The sequence below is a fragment of the Magallana gigas genome, chromosome 5 (genome assembly GCF_963853765.1).
Source record: "Magallana gigas chromosome 5, xbMagGiga1.1, whole genome shotgun sequence".
Taxonomy (NCBI): domain Eukaryota; kingdom Metazoa; phylum Mollusca; class Bivalvia; order Ostreida; family Ostreidae; genus Magallana; species Magallana gigas.
In genome coordinates this window covers 15,888,884-15,906,109 of record NC_088857.1, presented here as the reverse complement: position 1 = coordinate 15,906,109, position 17,226 = coordinate 15,888,884, and the positions used below count along the sequence as shown (strand labels likewise).

Sequence of the window (17,226 nt, the reverse complement as noted above, 5' to 3'; positions counted from 1 at the left end):
TCTCGGTAGCACCCTCTACCCCGGCAATTCTCCGCCGCTCTTGCATTATTATGTTCATGGCCAGAAGAAGGATATGCAGACGTTCTTTGTAGATTTCAATGGGAATGTAGTAATTTTTCAACAGGAAGATGGCTTTAAATGCCATGACCTTTTTGACCCGTCTCTGTTGGTTGCCAATCATTAAGGAATCTGTCACCAATAGACGCTCTGTGATCTCGCTAAGCTCAAAGAATCCGTTTTCGTATTCTCCACAAAGGTCGTCATTTAGAAATATGCATTTGTTGATCAGTTCATCAGGAGAAAACAGCCAGCAAAAGTACAGTAATTTGTCCATCTCTGATTCGGTCAACAGATAGAAATTCATGTAGTCGCGCAGTCGAGCAGCATACTCGTCCGTAATTTGAAGAACGGTGCAAATGCAGTCAAAATAGAACATCAACCTCGCCACTGGATGATTTGGAACTGTCGTGGGGTTATCGCTCCTGGCTATCCCAACACGATTCTGTCCCAGCACCAAAGCCATTTCAACCACTGAATATCCCCTCAAAGAGGTGATCCACTGACGCCTTAAGTTTTGTTCCTTCTTTCAAGATATTCTTTCTTGGTATTTTGGTTTTTGATATTTCTTCCTGATTGGGGACAGGTAAATATTGATAAAGCGGTACAGTAGATTTAAACATATTTTGAATCGAGGTCGGGTGTTGGGTTACCTTACCAGAACTATATATAAATCTATCAGCTCTATTGATTGTCTTCGTCTGTCGTTAAACTAACACGACAATCGTATGCAATAACACATGCTTTTGTTTATATTTTTAACGTTTTGAATAGCAAAATACATTTGTAACGGCATTTTATTTTGTTTTCAAAGAAACAGATGAATTTGTTATTTGACTTCATAGCATATGTGACACTAGTAAGCGATTTTTTTCATTTCTGAACACAATTCAATGCAAGAGTACCCAAATAATGAACATTTAATGGGAAGGAGAGGGTCAGACTGATATCACATGTTCTTGACCAACCATCGTTTTCTAACACAAATCAGTACAGAAGTTAAGCTTTTCGTCTTATTTTTGCATTTTCAGTTAATAAATGACGATCTTCTATATTGGAAAGCAAATAGATCTTATCCTTAGAGTGATGAAAACATCGGATCTCCCTTTTGTTCTTAAAAAGCTTATTCTGCATTGTATTTAAAAATAAATTTGGCATCTAATATCGGTCGTCCTATACTACCCTCTCCCACTCACATTTTCTTCATTCTTATTTTTTAAAAGGAAAATCAGTTTAAAACCTTGTAGACTTTTGACATTATATCAGTTTAGTTTGGTGTGAACTTCGCTCGGTGGATGATACAATTACTATTTAATTATGTATTTTATACCATAATATCCAATGCATTAATTACAGTTAGACTGAATTCGGAATCTGATAAATAAAAATTAGTATGTGCATGTTTAAAGTCTATTTAAATGGGTCCAAATATTTAATAGATCCTGTTGTTATAAACAGGGACAAAATGGAAGAGAGGAGGAGGAGGGGAGGAGAGAGAGAGAGAGAGAGAGAGAGAGAGAGAGAGAGAGAGAGAGAGAGAGAGAGAGAAAGAGAGAGAATAATATGTTTGGCTTGCAAGATTCACCTACTTACCTAGTTTGCCGTTTTGCAACTAATTAGTCTTGACAGTAATTGGAGGCGAAGTTTTGTCAGAGACTCGAAACGCTGTAAGGTATGACATTATGCTGATTTGTGAGTGTTTGCATACGAAAGAAGTGCAACATAACATAAATATTCGGCATTGGTGGCTGATGTTCATTATTATTACAGAGAACTCTTGTGATGACGGTGTAATTTCGCTGAAACAATAGAACCAGATGCCTGATCGCCGATGTTTGACCTTAACTTTGTTGTAAACAAGCACTCGTATCAAATGAACCATGTCAAACCACGTGTTGCAGTTTACAATCTGTCAGTGGATCTGACACTTCGAAAATAACACGTGAAATTTTAAGTAATCTGCACTTCCAACTAAACAGCATGGCTCCAAATCAAAAGTTCCCTCAAGCAGACCGTTAGACATGTTTTAACTTTGTTAAACTTTAGTAAAACTGGTATTTTAATACATATACTGCCAATTTAGACAATCCGAACCGAGATAAATCTCACGTGATTTTTTTTTCAGAATGATCTCGATGACGTCACAACTATTCTTCCGCTTTGGATTCCTCTTTGTGCAAGGATGGGCAGGAACAAGTGAGAGGCGAAGATTCTGCAAGAAATGAAACTATTAGACAGTGTGCCACATCAAACATAAGAAGGCAACCAGAAGTAAACTTTTAAGGAATGCATTTTATATTTGATAAAGTTTAAACGCGCAAAACTGGAGTACTGCTATGATTTGGAGCAAAGTGGAATGGGTTCAATACATGCCGAATTTGTTTGTTACTATAAACTTAAGTAAGTATTATATATGTTGTTCGTATAGAAAATATGTTATATATTAGCTAACAATTTGTTTGCACCATAATGTGATGTAACACCATTTTTTCCAATTTACAAATACCGATCAAACATTGAATTGATGTACATGTAGTCTTAGCATAAATAAAAGAAAATTAGTTTATGTTTTAGACGTGCAAATTTCATGTAATAAGAAATAACAAGTTCTTGGACAAAAAGCGGAGCAGTGTTGTAGAATCTATGTAGCCATCAGCCGAGATGCTTGCTTGCGGTGTAATCGGCTTGATATATCGTATGCATTATCAGCAAACACTAAAGCATGTTTATCTTGCTCCTAAAATGTGTGCCGAGATGTTCCTCGCGATGAATGAAGAACATGTTGCAATTGCCTGCAGGTTACAATCACCGCATAGATTCCTCTGCATAGCTTTTGAAAGAAGATGAAAAAAAGATGTCTCGTCATTCATAAGTCTCAGCTCAAAATAACTTTTTTAAAAAGAGAAACTGGTATTTATTTTAATGGAGCAATTAAACATTGACATGAAAAGCTCCTCAATGAAGACAGAGACATGAAGCAGACTCCCACCGACTCTGGCTCCGAACGCCGACATACATTTCCGGTGTGCTCACAAAGAGAAATTCTGTGAGATGTTTCTCCTTGATAGGCGATATCAAAGAAGAGCTAGCATTAATCAGTAGTAGTCAATGTAAACAACGTTTCTTTGGGGTAAGTTCAAATTATTATTTGAAATGGTGGTACACTTTTTACGATTGGAATTCGGTAGATATAATTAGTCCCGATATTTATCAGGAGGAAAACGGAGAAGTACATGTTGGTTGGAGTAAAGGGGATCAGCCCATTTTCTTTTTAGCTTTGCATCATGGTCTGATTATTGCGTTTCGACCGTGTGTTTTCTATGTTATCTGATTCCCCCAGCAGAAGTCGAGGCGTTCCATCACTCTATCACCGAGAAACAAAGAGAAGACACCCAAGGAAGAGATAAGCAAACAATATATATGAATTTCTATGAACATAGAAAAATTCGGTTATCTAGAGAGCTTCGGAATTACACTGGTCTTAATAGTTGCACAATCTGCTGAACAGCACGTAATGCAGAAAACCACTTACTACCATATCTCTCTAAACCTCATTAAAATTCATAAAACTGCAGATTACCCATTCCTCTTTGCAGATCTTATATTTTTCTGATCTCCTCCATTTAAAACGCATATTACAGGTTGTATCTATTTGAGTAAATCTGGTGTAAACATGTTTTGATATAAAACAAGAACATCTGAATTCAAAAGAGCTTTTTTATGCAAAATTAAACGTTAATAAAGATCTTTTGAAGCATTACGGATGTTCGATAGCGCGGATTAAGCGATAGAGATACTTTTTTTTCCAAGTTTCTGACGTCTGTTTTCCAAATCGGCTGCTGAGAGAGAAAGAGAGAGAGAGAGATCGAGAGAGATCTGAGCCTCTAGCGAAGCAATGATGTCAATACCCGATAATGTTTATGTGTCAAAACACAGATAACTTCTACTTAACCCTCCCCGCCTAATTACCGGAACACAAAGACCTTTCTCTTCATTTACTTTCGACATAAGTTAAAATAAATCTTGGGATTTCTCTTGCCAGATAAATATCTTAGTGTAAACTCTTCCACTTTTATGAGCGTAGAATAATAATCAATCTATTATATGATGCTGATCGTTGTTTTTGAAAGAGATTTTCTTCTGTTTCATCACGCCTCCTTTATTACGCAAGACTTCTTCATTAGCTCTTGTTCTAGATTTCACTAACGTCCAAGGGATTTAGAAAATCATTTTTACGAAAACGAAAAGATCTGAAAAGTTTTTGTTCTAGATTTTTAAAGATCGAAAGAGAATTCTTAATATAAAAGTTATAATTACTATTACCAACTTGATTAGAATAAAATTTTAATATATTTCACAAAGTTTTCCAAATAAGTGTTGTTTACAGGTTTCAGTGCAATTTGCTTTGGTATCTTTCAGCCATTTTCGTTTTTCCTATTCATTACATGCTTCACAAGAAGAGAATGAATTCAATTTAGTATTCAAGTCTACCTATATCTAAAACATAACCAGGCTGAGTTTTTCGTCTTTTAATAATTTGATTAACTCAACCTTAAGGTGGCATTTTTATTAGGAAAGATATTAAACGAAACTCGGTTTGTAGCTCTAAACCTGCTAAACGCGCTATGGGAACCAGTTAAATGACAGCGGAACTAGCACACCTGATGAAATTCTCTCGAAAGTGTTTTTGAGGAGCATCGGAAGATTGATGGGTTCACACTGGTGCAAAAGATCCGATCATACTTTGCAACTTCTTGCACTAAGTTTTCTTGTATACGAAACAATGCCTTTGATGTGGCACTTTATTTACAAGTAATTAATTGCCGGGAACACTCTCGCTATTCTCGGCATAGGAATCTGTGCAGCATCATGGTCTTCTTAAGGTTAATAGCTGGTTGTCTTGTATAAATAAAATAGCAATATTCTTGTTCAAGTATTTCGACAATTAAGTTTGAAAGTTAACAGGAACGCTTGTTTATCATGACCATTCTACATTTGAAAAGGCTTTAACGTAACCATTCATTTAACTCTGTTCGTTGTCAGACGTCGTTTTTGGTACACATGGTACAAAAGGCCCAGTTCTTACGCGGAGCGAAGCTTTTGTAAAAAATATCTACATTTTAATCCTTTATTGACAGAATCAAACTTATTTTCTCAACAACAAAAAAATAGTTTGCGAAGAATTATTTTCTTTATATCAAATCCCAATCGACGATAATCATCTCTTCCTTATGACTTAACTTGTTGTAATGGCGAATTTAGTTTCATCATTATTAACGGTTTTTATTGCCAAATCTCAAATTAGTATTGCTTTGAAATTTTTCAAGCAACATTTGAAAGCTGCAGACATCATACGCTTAACATGTCAGTTCGTTATTAAATAACTCTCACTACCATGCGAAGCCAATGTGTGGTTGGCTTATGACTGTAAATCTTTAACAAGAAGAATAAATGAAACATAATTACACAACCATTTTTTTTGGTTCTGTGTGGCCGTTTGCCGACTTTTGTTTGTTTTTTAGAATTGTGTCGATAATGTATTTTTGGGTTTACTTCTAACAATTTTCTTCAAAACACAAAAAACCTGTTGGGTGATGATCATAACCAAGAAATGAAGATTGAAATGAAGATTTTCAATTTTGGTTTTTCAATCTTGGTTAAGACGAAAGTATTCGTAGCATTTGTAATTGCATATTCAAACCAGGTGCTGCATGTTAAAAAACCCAAATATTGTGGTTTATTCTAGATTTTTAGTTATGCAATTGCAAATGAAAAAAGCAATTTTAAGCATTTGCTTTAAAACCTACTTTAAAATGAATTTGATTTATTTGCTATTTCATCGGAGAAGAGATAGATACTGTCGAAGAACCCTGCTCGCAGATTTTATCGCAAAGCTGCTGTTTTACCGACAACTCCCGTACGATTCACCACGTGTCCTACCGTCTGTGTCTAATCTGCTAAATTCATCCTAATTCAGAATGTCATATGAAAATCTCTTTTTTGTGTTTAAGATAAGAAATGAGCTTAAATTCTGAATGGGTTAACAATGATGTAAGTATCTTATGTTTATTATGTTGTCTTCTATGTATTTTCGTAGATGTATGGTTGTAGAAAACTCCAAAATGAAGAAAAGTTGTAAAGTCCATGTTGATGAGAGTGAACCCTCTGGAGGTAAGTTGACCGTTACACCAAAAACACGACACACGCTATACGACAAACAGCACAAGACTTACAACACGGCATACAACACAAGACATATTACACACGGCATACAACACAAGACCTATTACACACGGCATACAGCACAAGACTTACAATACACGGTATACAGCACAAGACTTACAATACACGGCATACAGCACAAGACCTACTACACATGGCATACAACACAAGACTTATAATACACATGGCATATAACTCAAGACTTATAATACACGGCATACAACACAAGACGTACAATACACGGCATATACCATGCGAAATACAGCACAAAACTTACAACACGACATACAGCACAAGCCTTACAATAGACGACATACATCACGATACCTACTACACACGGCATACAGCAAAAGACAGACAACACGACATACAGCACAAGACCTACAACACACGACATACAAAATACTCTACGAGCTATTTATCATACGACTTAAAACACGACATACAACACAGACCTATAACATGCTATATACAACAAACACCACGAGACTTGCAACATGCAAGACTTACAACAACCCATATTCAACATGCGACATACACAACGAGACTATACCAAAAAAAATGACAAACACTCATGAAAAAGAATCACATTTAGCATATCAAAGTAGTTTTTTTAGAGGATATTTTTACCTATTAGGTCTGCTACTGACTGTCAACATAAAGTTGTCGGTTTGTTATCGTATATATAAGGCGAGGCGAAACCAAGCCTTCAATAGACGTTAAGATCCTGAAAAGATATCCTAGACACGCGGTAACAAAACTATAGTAAGTGAATTATTTTGAATAGGATCGGGCCCTTTTGTATATCAATATATCGACATTAAGAGAGAAATGTAATGAAAAAGACAATCCGTCCGCCAATTTTACCACTCGACATCTACGACACCTCGACATCGAGATTTAGACGATAATCACGTGGCGCATTTTATCCAGTGACATAGCGTCATTTTAGTCCAGGACTAGACTAACGGCATTTGGACTAATAGCTTCGACCACGTACACAATATGAAGCTAAGTTTAGTTTCCGTCTTAATTCAGTGTCATAAATGACAGGAATATCGAGATTCGAGGTGATTTTAAAAATATACTTCTTGTATATATGGTATGTACCCAGTAACTGAATGTAAAACAATAGACGTCTTAAATATAGGATGGGGCTACATTCCTTTTCAATCACTTTGCAACCAATATCCTAATTACGTTTCCAATCCTTCAAACAATTAACACCCACTGCATGTTCTGAATCACTTTCCTTAAATATATATATGTCATTGGATAACAATTGCATCAGTATACATGAATGGGGAACATGTTCAGCTTTTTTCATTGTTTTCCTTAAGATATATGACGATAAAAAAGTGATTTTAAAAAGATAGGTTAAACCGAAAATAGAATATATCAACATCATTTCAATGCTCTCAACGAATTTTGAGAGCTATTTTTCATCGACACTTTTAAAAAGTCACGTTTTGTTAGTTTTTCTTGCAAATGTATTTTGGCACGATTCTTTATTAACTTCCACAGACCGATTAATTGCACTTTACTTGTCACTTTTAATGATCCATCGAAAATAAATGGGTTGTCGGAATGTGGGAGAGAAGGGTACTCTGGCAAATGTTTTGTCATCTAGAAGATCTGCCTATTAGCAGTTGAATTCCGAACCACCTTCACCTTAACGTTTTAGTAATTTCGTTGCCTGATCATTTAAGACCCAGTCAATCGGCAACATTTGAATGAGATCGATTGAGTCGATGCTATAATCATATCTTATATCCTGACGGGAATAAAATTATAGGGAAAACATGAATTTATGTAGCTGATGACTGATAATTGTTTAAAAATGCAAATCTTTATTATGTACGTACTAGTATTATAATACTTCGTATAACATATCCATATTTAGGGTAAAATATTTTTTTCTTATCTAACACCTAATGCTTTAAACATGTCTCTGGCATTTTGCGGTTACCCGAGAAAGAAGTCCTACAGAATGATTCACGTTCTAGCATCAGTTTTATGATGTGCTAACTTTCACCATGATAATGTAAATTAAATTCATTTACCCAACGCTATTTAAACCAACTATTAAATCAACCGCATTATCATTTTTTGGAATGTAGAAGATATAGCAACTAGAGGACTTTTTTTGAATCGGTTGGCCGACGTCTTTTCCGACAAGTGTTTGCAATAATGTTGCGGTTCTGGTATCAAAGCCTCGAAATAATATTGCATTAAAAAATGTGCAGCTGCTGCAATCTGAAGATTTTCTAGACAAGATCAGCACTAGTTGTATCAACACCATGTGATATCCGTTTTGACAGATTCAGACACCGACAAAAGATGGGCGCACTTTTACAACATATGCTTTCTCGGTTTTCCCCGTGCTTTTTGGTGTATTTTGTTGTGTTTTGCAATATTTGTTATGGTTGAGAGCCATTTCTGCAAAACTCAAAATTATCAAAGCAATATTTCACCTTCAATATGCAGCTTAAATTAATTAAAAGCATAAGTTCACATGGGTCTTTCCTAAATCTCCGGGAACAGACAGGTAATGATATCATAATACAATTTCGAGTCTGAAAGAAAAATTTAAGAGAAACTTGTGAAAAAAAAACATCGAGTACTCTAGAGTTTGAAAATATGAAGATTTGAGATAATTTTGCTGTTTTTCGGTACAAAAGATCTAAAAGTGGCTATTTAATTGATGTAGTACTCTGCAGTATAGGATTACGTGATAGCACTCATTCATATGTCTTGAGCAGAAAAAAACTATTTCTAGAGAAATCTGAAGTACAACATTTTCTTAACAACTTGTTCAGTAGATAACATTTCAATCAGTGAAGCACTTGACGAGTTATTTCGAAGATTTCGGTCACATAATAGATTTAAGAGAATTTTGCAGTTTTACATATAATAATTAAGCTTTAAAAACATTGAATAGTTTGTATAATTATGTTCGTTGCAGCCGATGAAATGACCTTTGAGCATAGAAATGTTTGCATCAAGAAATCAAAGTGGGTTACTGAGGAATATGACGTCACGGATTTACTGCTGGGCAGGTAAATCAAGTGTAAATAGATAAATCTTATCTCTTGAATCCCAAAAAATCGTCAATGATAAGATTAAATTTTATATTACCTTAATATTTGGAAATATTTTCTTTTCATAATTTCAAATCATAATTTTAATGACTTGTGAGTACTGAAAGGAAACTTGTTAAGAAAATCAAGCCCTACTCACCAGTCAACATAATTGCTATTACAAAGTAGAACCATTTTAACAAGGCCTTGGACTTTCATTTAGACGTAACTATCTATTTCTTGCGTCAAAACAAGTTAAAATGACGCTGGTTTTAAGCGATATATACACCGATTGCATAGTTTTAGCTCGAAAGCCAGACAAATCTTGTTGATTTCAAAAAGCCATGGCCGAGTTGCCAGCAATGAAATAGACAGGTCTACGTCACAATGCTCTTTGACACAACTACCCAAAGTCCAAGCTCTTGTTAAAATGGTTCTAATATCCTACCTACATTTATTTACAATATACTGCGGTATTTAATCAGCAGAAGTTTTGTACATATTTTGCAGTAGATTTTGACAATTTTGAAAGTAAACGAACTAAATTTAATCTTTTAACAGAGGTTCAATGTACTTTAATCTTTAAAAGTTAAATTAAAACTTTTAAATTTACGATTATATTATGTCGGTTGATAAAACTAATTTTGTTTGATAAATTTTGATTCTGTAGGGGGAAATTTGGAGAGGTGAAAAAGTGTAAAGAGAAGAAAACCGGGAGGTTTCTGGCGGCAAAGTTTATTGCAGTAAACGGACTACAAGAAAGAGATGATGTCATTAACGAGGTTGATATCATGAAAACACTACAGCACCCTCGCCTTCTGCAGTTGTATGACGCCTTTGAGAAAAAGGACACTTTCTGTATAGTGACAGAACTGTGAGTAATATGAACCTTGAAGAAATCTTTTTTTTTCACCTCTTTTTTAAGGAAATCTTCGGTAAATTTTCATTCACTAGATACAACAAAATGCAACAGTTGCCAATTACGGACATTATTTATTTTGTCAAACATAGCGTCACAAACTTCAATTACTTCCATTGGCATATTTCATGATGTTCTAACACAGTTTACTGCGTTAGCGCATTATGGTAAATATGCAAGGAAAGCAATAGCAGTTCATTTTGAATAATCATTTGAAACATTGCATTAAGACTTATTTCAATTTTAATCTGGTGGGGAGTAATTGCATTTATAGAATTGTGAAGGTAACTGGTAGTTGTAAGGAACTTACAAAAAGAATGACATTGCAAAAGGTATGCATACATTTTTGTAATAAAACCATTAGGAATTTCTTTTCTTGGACAGAATTTCAGGCGGGGAGCTCTTTGAGCGTGTAATCAACGACGATTTTATCTTGACGGAAAAGGCCTGCATAATGTTTATGAGGCAGATCTGTGAAGGCATTGCTTTCATGCATTGCAGGGAGGTTCTGCATTTAGATTTAAAGGTATTTACACTTCCATTTTTATTAAATATGTAATTTACATTCTCAAGTTGTCGTGATTCTTAGCTGCAAAACATGAAAAAGTTTGTAATCGTTAGATCCTACTTCTGGTTTTTGTCTGAGAGCTCAGAATGATTGTAAGATTCTGACAAATGACAATTTTCATCAAGAACGCCGATAATCGTTAGGACATCGGACTTTCTTTTCCTGACATATCACTTCAAAGAAAGATAAAACCGCCACTCTTTCTTTACAGCCAGAAAATATATTGTGTCTAACACGAGAAGGCAACATTATCAAAATCATCGACTTCGGCTTGGCACGGAAATTTGATCCCTCCGGTGATCTCCGAATTCTGTTTGGTACACCAGAGTTCATGGCACCAGAGGTCGTGAACTTTGACCCTGCGTCGCCAGCAACGGACATGTGGAGCATAGGGGTCATATGTTATGTGCTGTAAGTGTTCCGTTTCAAAGTACCAACATATATATATCAAATATACTAGAAGTTTATGTATAACTTTACCTGAAAACTGTATAAGAAAACGTTACACGCGTGAAATTCAATTCAATTTTTAATAGGAACTTCAAAAGACGATTTTCATCGGCTCATAGAATATATTGTATTTTCTAATGAAACTTTGAATATACCTAGATTAAGTCTCCTAAAACAATGATCTCTTACGTTTTGAATAAAAATTGGTTCAATACTGTCTCTAATTAAACAGAGTATATAACAGTAAGTAATGATATGCCATATTTATATGCTTATTAGTGATAATATCAGATATTTTTATATTTTGTAGATTGTCAGGGTTATCCCCATTTGTCGGTGATACTGATGCAGAAACCCTTGTCAATGTGACGTCAGCAAAATGGGACTTCAGTGCCGAAGAATTCGAGAGTATTTCAAAGGAAGCGAAAGATTTTATATCAAGATTATTAGTAAAAGATCCAAGGTACTTTATGATAAATTGTTGATAATTAGATTCAAATAATTCGCTGTATCCACTTTTTGTTGCTCGGGACATAAATGTGAATACTTTTAATCTGTTTTAGGAAGAGAATGACCTCTCGTCAGTGTCTGGACCACATCTGGCTTAGAGTAAGTAATCTATGGAACATCTTAATCCAGCTTCCTCGATAAATTGGTACTGGGTATAAACCACTCTATACAGCATCAAAACACAACGATTTAGACTTCAAGATACCATACTAATGCAATTGAATTAAGGGTGTCCGATGTTTAAAACCTACTTAGATCAAATGATAGATTTATATTAATACATTTTTAAATATAAATATTCAATTCAATTTACCAACTTAATATAACTACTATAAAAAAGAATTTAGATTTCTTTGTTAAAGCATTGAATTATAATAGTAATCTAATTTCAGCGTTCCCAGAAAAGAGAAGCAAAGCTACCAGAACGGTCTCTTTCCAAAAAGAGGCTGAAGAAATTTGTGTTCAGACGAAAGTGGCAGGTAATGAAGGTTCTTAGACCCATTTCATCCATGATACCATTAAAATGGCATTTATGGCGATTTCGGCATACTAACTTCGCTTTTTCTGTTTTCGTTTTAGAAAGCAGTAAACGCTATGCTAGCATTGAAGAGAATGGGAGTCAATTTGACGTAATGGAATATGACATCAGGTAACCAGGGGAACACTAACAATAGACTCAGAAATTCTAGCAACATATTTGGGCTCATAGCGTTCCAGCTACATATTTGAGCTCATAGCGTTCCAGTGATATATTTAGGCTCAAAGCATTCCAGCGATATATTAAGGCTCAATGCATTCCAGCAATATATTTAGGCTCATAGCGTCCCAGCTATATATTTAGGCTAAAATCGTTCCAGCAATATATTTAGGCTCAAAACGTTTAGCGATATATTTAGGCTCATAGCATTCCAGCGATATATAAAATTTAGACTCATAGCATTCCAGCTATATATTTAGGCTCAAAGCGTTCCAGCGATATTTTTAGGTGTAAAGCATTCAGTTGATATTATTTAGACTCAAAACGTCCCAGTGATACATTTAAACTCAAAATGTTCCAGCTATATATTTAGGCAAACAGCGTGCCATCGATTTTAAGTTTAAAGAAATTTTGACTTAAAATGTTTCATTAGTAAAAACTCCTGTACTTATATTTTTCAGGTGTATAAATTGAACAACCAAGTGAGTTGATTGGTCGAAGGCGTCGATAACAGAAGTCATTTCTGGAATGACCAAATGTATCATGACAACAATGTTCATGTATTATTTTTGTAAAAAGCATTCCTCTACAGAAATGATTCCAAATTATGCTTGGTTCAATCAAATGTGAAATTTCATGAAGTTGTTCAGTCATGAAAACTTGGACCTTTAAATGGTTGATATAGTTTGTTTGTACTGGCATGTCTGCTTGTCAAGAGAATTTTGATACCTTGACACGACTTGGGGAGGGGAAGGCGCGGGGGAGGTATGAAGTATTGACGACATTAACACTACTCGCCTAATGTGAACGTTTTAGTGATAACAATTTTATTTTTATCAGGCTGGGGAAAACAGCTGCAACTGATTTTTTGTTATATTTGTTGATCATTCGTTATAAGCATTCGCAAAGTAAAAACAATAACTTTCTTGTAAGAAATGTTTCTAGACTTTCTGCCGCTATTCAGTGACTGTTATGAAGTAGAGTTCAATGTCTTGTCAGATTAATGAACTAAACGTTTTGTAACTATATACAAGGACAGCAACAAGTATACAAGAATACATTTATAATTCGTAGACAGTAGCAAGCATAGATTGTAGAGAATAAATTATGTTTGTATTGATGCTTTGAAGAAAATACTATGTTTAGAATAATTCTGGTATGGTGAAAAAGCAAGGGGTGCACGAAATTCTGCTATAAATAAGTTTACTCATTTTCACAAAGTTATTTTAGGGTGAATTATTTAAACCCTTTACAATAAAAAAGCACCAATATTTCAAAGCATCCGCCAAAATTTCACGACGCCAAAATGAAAAACACGATGAACTTTGTAAATCGGCAAAGATAATATTTTTGATTGAAGGAATTTTGTTAAGTGGAACAATCATACTAGAAATCATGTGTATCTCTCTATACTGTGTACCAGAATGACTTTTAATTTTGTTCAGTCAGCAGCATATGTATCATCTGTATATCTGAGAGAAAGAGGGATGTGGTCTTACCATTTGTGTATAAATGTAAATTTCTTTTACGACATATTATAGGATAGGCCTATTATTTTAGACCAACAGACAAAAGCTTAATATTCTAGCGCGCTAGACTCCTGGTCACAAATATGATTAGCCGCGCAAGAAAAGCTGAATATCAAAATATCGTTGATTTTATTGTGTTATGTATGTACAGCTCGTAACTTGTAATCCGCCTGTTGATTGGATGATATAAATAGACCATAGTCTACTAGTTCTATGTATTTCTAGAATTACGTAGACTATACCTGCATGTAGAACAATTATTAGAAACAAAATTGTAATTATAGTTTTATGAAATAAAGTAAAATAATTCAGACAGTGTTGCTTCTTGCCAACAATATGCCGTAAATTGAATTCATTCTTTTAATCAGATCAAGGACCCACTATGTATATGAAGTCGGATACTTATTTTAAAAAGATTTGGTAAAATGGAATCGATACAATACCAACACTTTGCTTGATATAACGGGATTTAAACAGGAAGTTCCAACTATAGTAAGAATCTAATGTGAAATGTATTTTAAAGTCGACGTCATTTCTTAAATTAAACTGGCAGAAATTAGATATTAAATATGTAAAGATACTTTGATTGCTTGAAATTATTAATTAAAGGTAATGAAAATTAATTCCAATCATTTGATAAATCAAGTTTACATTTTGAATAACTTTCCTTCCTTTCTAAGATTTTTTAAAAAAATTCTTGCGATGGGTTGTTGGCGTTTAGGAGGTTTGGTACACTTCCATATTGTGACGTACACGTGTGTTCTTTCGAGATGAACTATCTATCTATCTATCTATCACCCACCCCCACCCACCCACACACACACACCCACACACACATTTTTCATATCGAATATCACCCTTTCTAACAGCGAAGCGCATTAGGCCTAACGTTTACGTTAGTTACTGATATGCAAATCCCGAGCTCGAAACTTTAAATGGGCCTTTTATAGTATCTACTTTTAAGAAATTATTTCATATGTAGCAAATACTGTGCAATTTAGAAAATTTCAAAGGGTGATCGTATTTTGATAATTTTGACTGTCATCCATATTAATTCTCAAGATGACCAAATACAACAAGAAGTATGTGTTCGAATGTTTCCCTGTGAGAGAAGAAGATTAATTTGTTCTCACAGCAGGCGACAGTTTCCCTTCATTTCCTTAATTCAATGGAGTGTTTGTATAGCTTCGCATTGGCAATTACTTATTAAGGTTGCAATTTCGCGTGTTGTGAAAGAATAATAACGTGTCAGATATTGAACGATTGAACGCCTAGATTTCCCAGATTGCATGTAAAGACGATTTCTCCAGTAGAATCCCACGGTCAGACAAATTATGAATATTCTCTCAAAGACGCATGCATCATTTTAGGAATACATATATTCCATGGACATGCATAATTTAAAAAAAAACACACACAGAAAGACGTCCCTTTTGAAATGATTATATAAATCATAAATGTCGTGTATGTTATTTAAAAAACAAAATTGTTCTTACCTATTATAGGCATATTTAATTTTTGATTTTCAGAAAAATGCATTGATTTTTTTCATACATTTTATTTTATAAAAAAAATATGAAACTCTGTCAAAATATGTAATTAGAGCACTGTTTGGACCATTATTATGTATTTCAATGAAACTTTTTCTTTTAAATAAAAAAAAAGCTTTTAAAGCAAATTTTGAACGAAAACAAAAATTCATTAGGCCAACTGGAATGAACTAAAAGAGCGAACGAAAAATATTGATTCTATTTTTTCTATGGAGGCACTCTAAATCTTTTTCTTAGATCTATGTCATTAACAAAATACTAATTTACTTTCAAAACGAGAGCAATTGTGCTATTAATGTATTTGTCTGGCAAATTTACAAACACGATGGGTTGATATAAAGGAAGTAAAATTATCTACAATGCTCAGACAAGAATGCCACACTTCATGAACTATGATGGGCTTAATTGAGGATTCATACATACTGAGTATACTATAACAATCGTGCTCGTTATGGAACTATAACTAAATTATACACAGCAATGTTATATCATTAAATGGTGTATCTTGTGATGTATTTGATAATATTTTGAAACAGAAATACGCGTTACGTACATTAGTACCATCATCACTTCGTATGAGCGGGAAGAACAGCACTCTACAAGGGTATCCATATTACAAAATCCTTGCATTCTAACTTGATCAATTGTTTTTTAACTTCATTTGATGTTTATCTGACTAAAGAATGTCCTCGATATTTTAAAATGTCGTCTCAATTACTTTTGATACTCCAATAATAGAATGACGAGACCAATTTCGAGCATAGAATTTTTTTTTCTTTTTTAAAAATTTTTTAAATTTTGATCCTGAAAAAAAAAACATGATAGTGTATGTCTTTAGCTATCAAACTGGTTGGTCATGTGATTAAATCCTGTGAAATATCGTCCGATTATTGCTGTGGTGCCATAATTATGACCATTGTGATACATATAGTTCACACAGAATTGGCACTAGGACCCTTTTTAAAGATCAATTCTGTGTAAGAATCAAGTACATGTACTTATATAGTGGTCCGGCTACGCATAGTCACCAACTTTCTTTCATAAATGGATACACTCGGGTATGAAAAAACTAAAAAGGCACAAAAAAATTAATTGCCGTTTGGGGAAGGGGGAGGGGGTTATTTCCACGGTACTTAAAGATATAAACAAACATTCGAAATGTTGTTCATTTTCATGTTATTCAATAAACTTTATAACTATTATTAAACTTATTTTTAAAATGTTACCATGGAAACCAATTGAAATTATCAAAATTTTTCTTTCCGATTCTTTATCGGCCCAAACGGGTAACTATTTTAACATGACACTCCTATCAATGTCTATAACATATACATTTACATGCTTTAAATGAATATTGACAACCGTTGCTATGGTACCAAAGCCAAGAAAAGGGTAAAATGAAATGCTAGAGGTGATTTTGATAGGTTGCCATTATGGATTTCTCAATTTTTTGTCATTTTTTTCTGTTGGTCTTGTGAAAACTGCCTAAATTTTCATAATTCATTGGAGGAAGCATGCAACACTGTCAAAAAGGACTGCATGTTGCTTTATGTAGCATGGAGAATCAAGCATAAATTCTTACTTTAAAAAAACTCCATAGCAACGGCATTTGTTTCATGCAAATTCAGGATTTCAAGCTGCAGT

General features: G+C 34.1%; 1 protein-coding gene across 2 annotated transcripts; it reads left to right on the top strand.

Moving 5' to 3' along the window:
- Positions 1-2,074: 2,074 nt before the first annotated feature.
- LOC105338083 (myosin light chain kinase, smooth muscle) lies at positions 2,075-14,343 on the top strand. 2 transcript variants are annotated; one of them, XM_034472717.2, is made up of 11 exons: positions 2,075-2,457; positions 6,155-6,228; positions 9,245-9,338; positions 10,030-10,233; positions 10,663-10,804; positions 11,058-11,257; positions 11,607-11,759; positions 11,860-11,905; positions 12,199-12,285; positions 12,386-12,455; positions 12,965-14,343. In XM_034472717.2, exons 1-10 carry the CDS (start codon positions 2,414-2,416, stop codon positions 12,437-12,439), a joined length of 1,098 nt encoding a protein of 365 aa, XP_034328608.1. In that variant the 5' UTR covers positions 2,075-2,413; the 3' UTR covers positions 12,440-12,455; positions 12,965-14,343. The 2 variants fall into 2 exon arrangements, with proteins under 2 accessions (XP_034328608.1, XP_011441366.1); XM_011443064.4 differs by lacking the exon at positions 2,075-2,457 and adding an exon at positions 2,996-3,187.
- Positions 14,344-17,226: the final 2,883 nt, after the last annotated feature.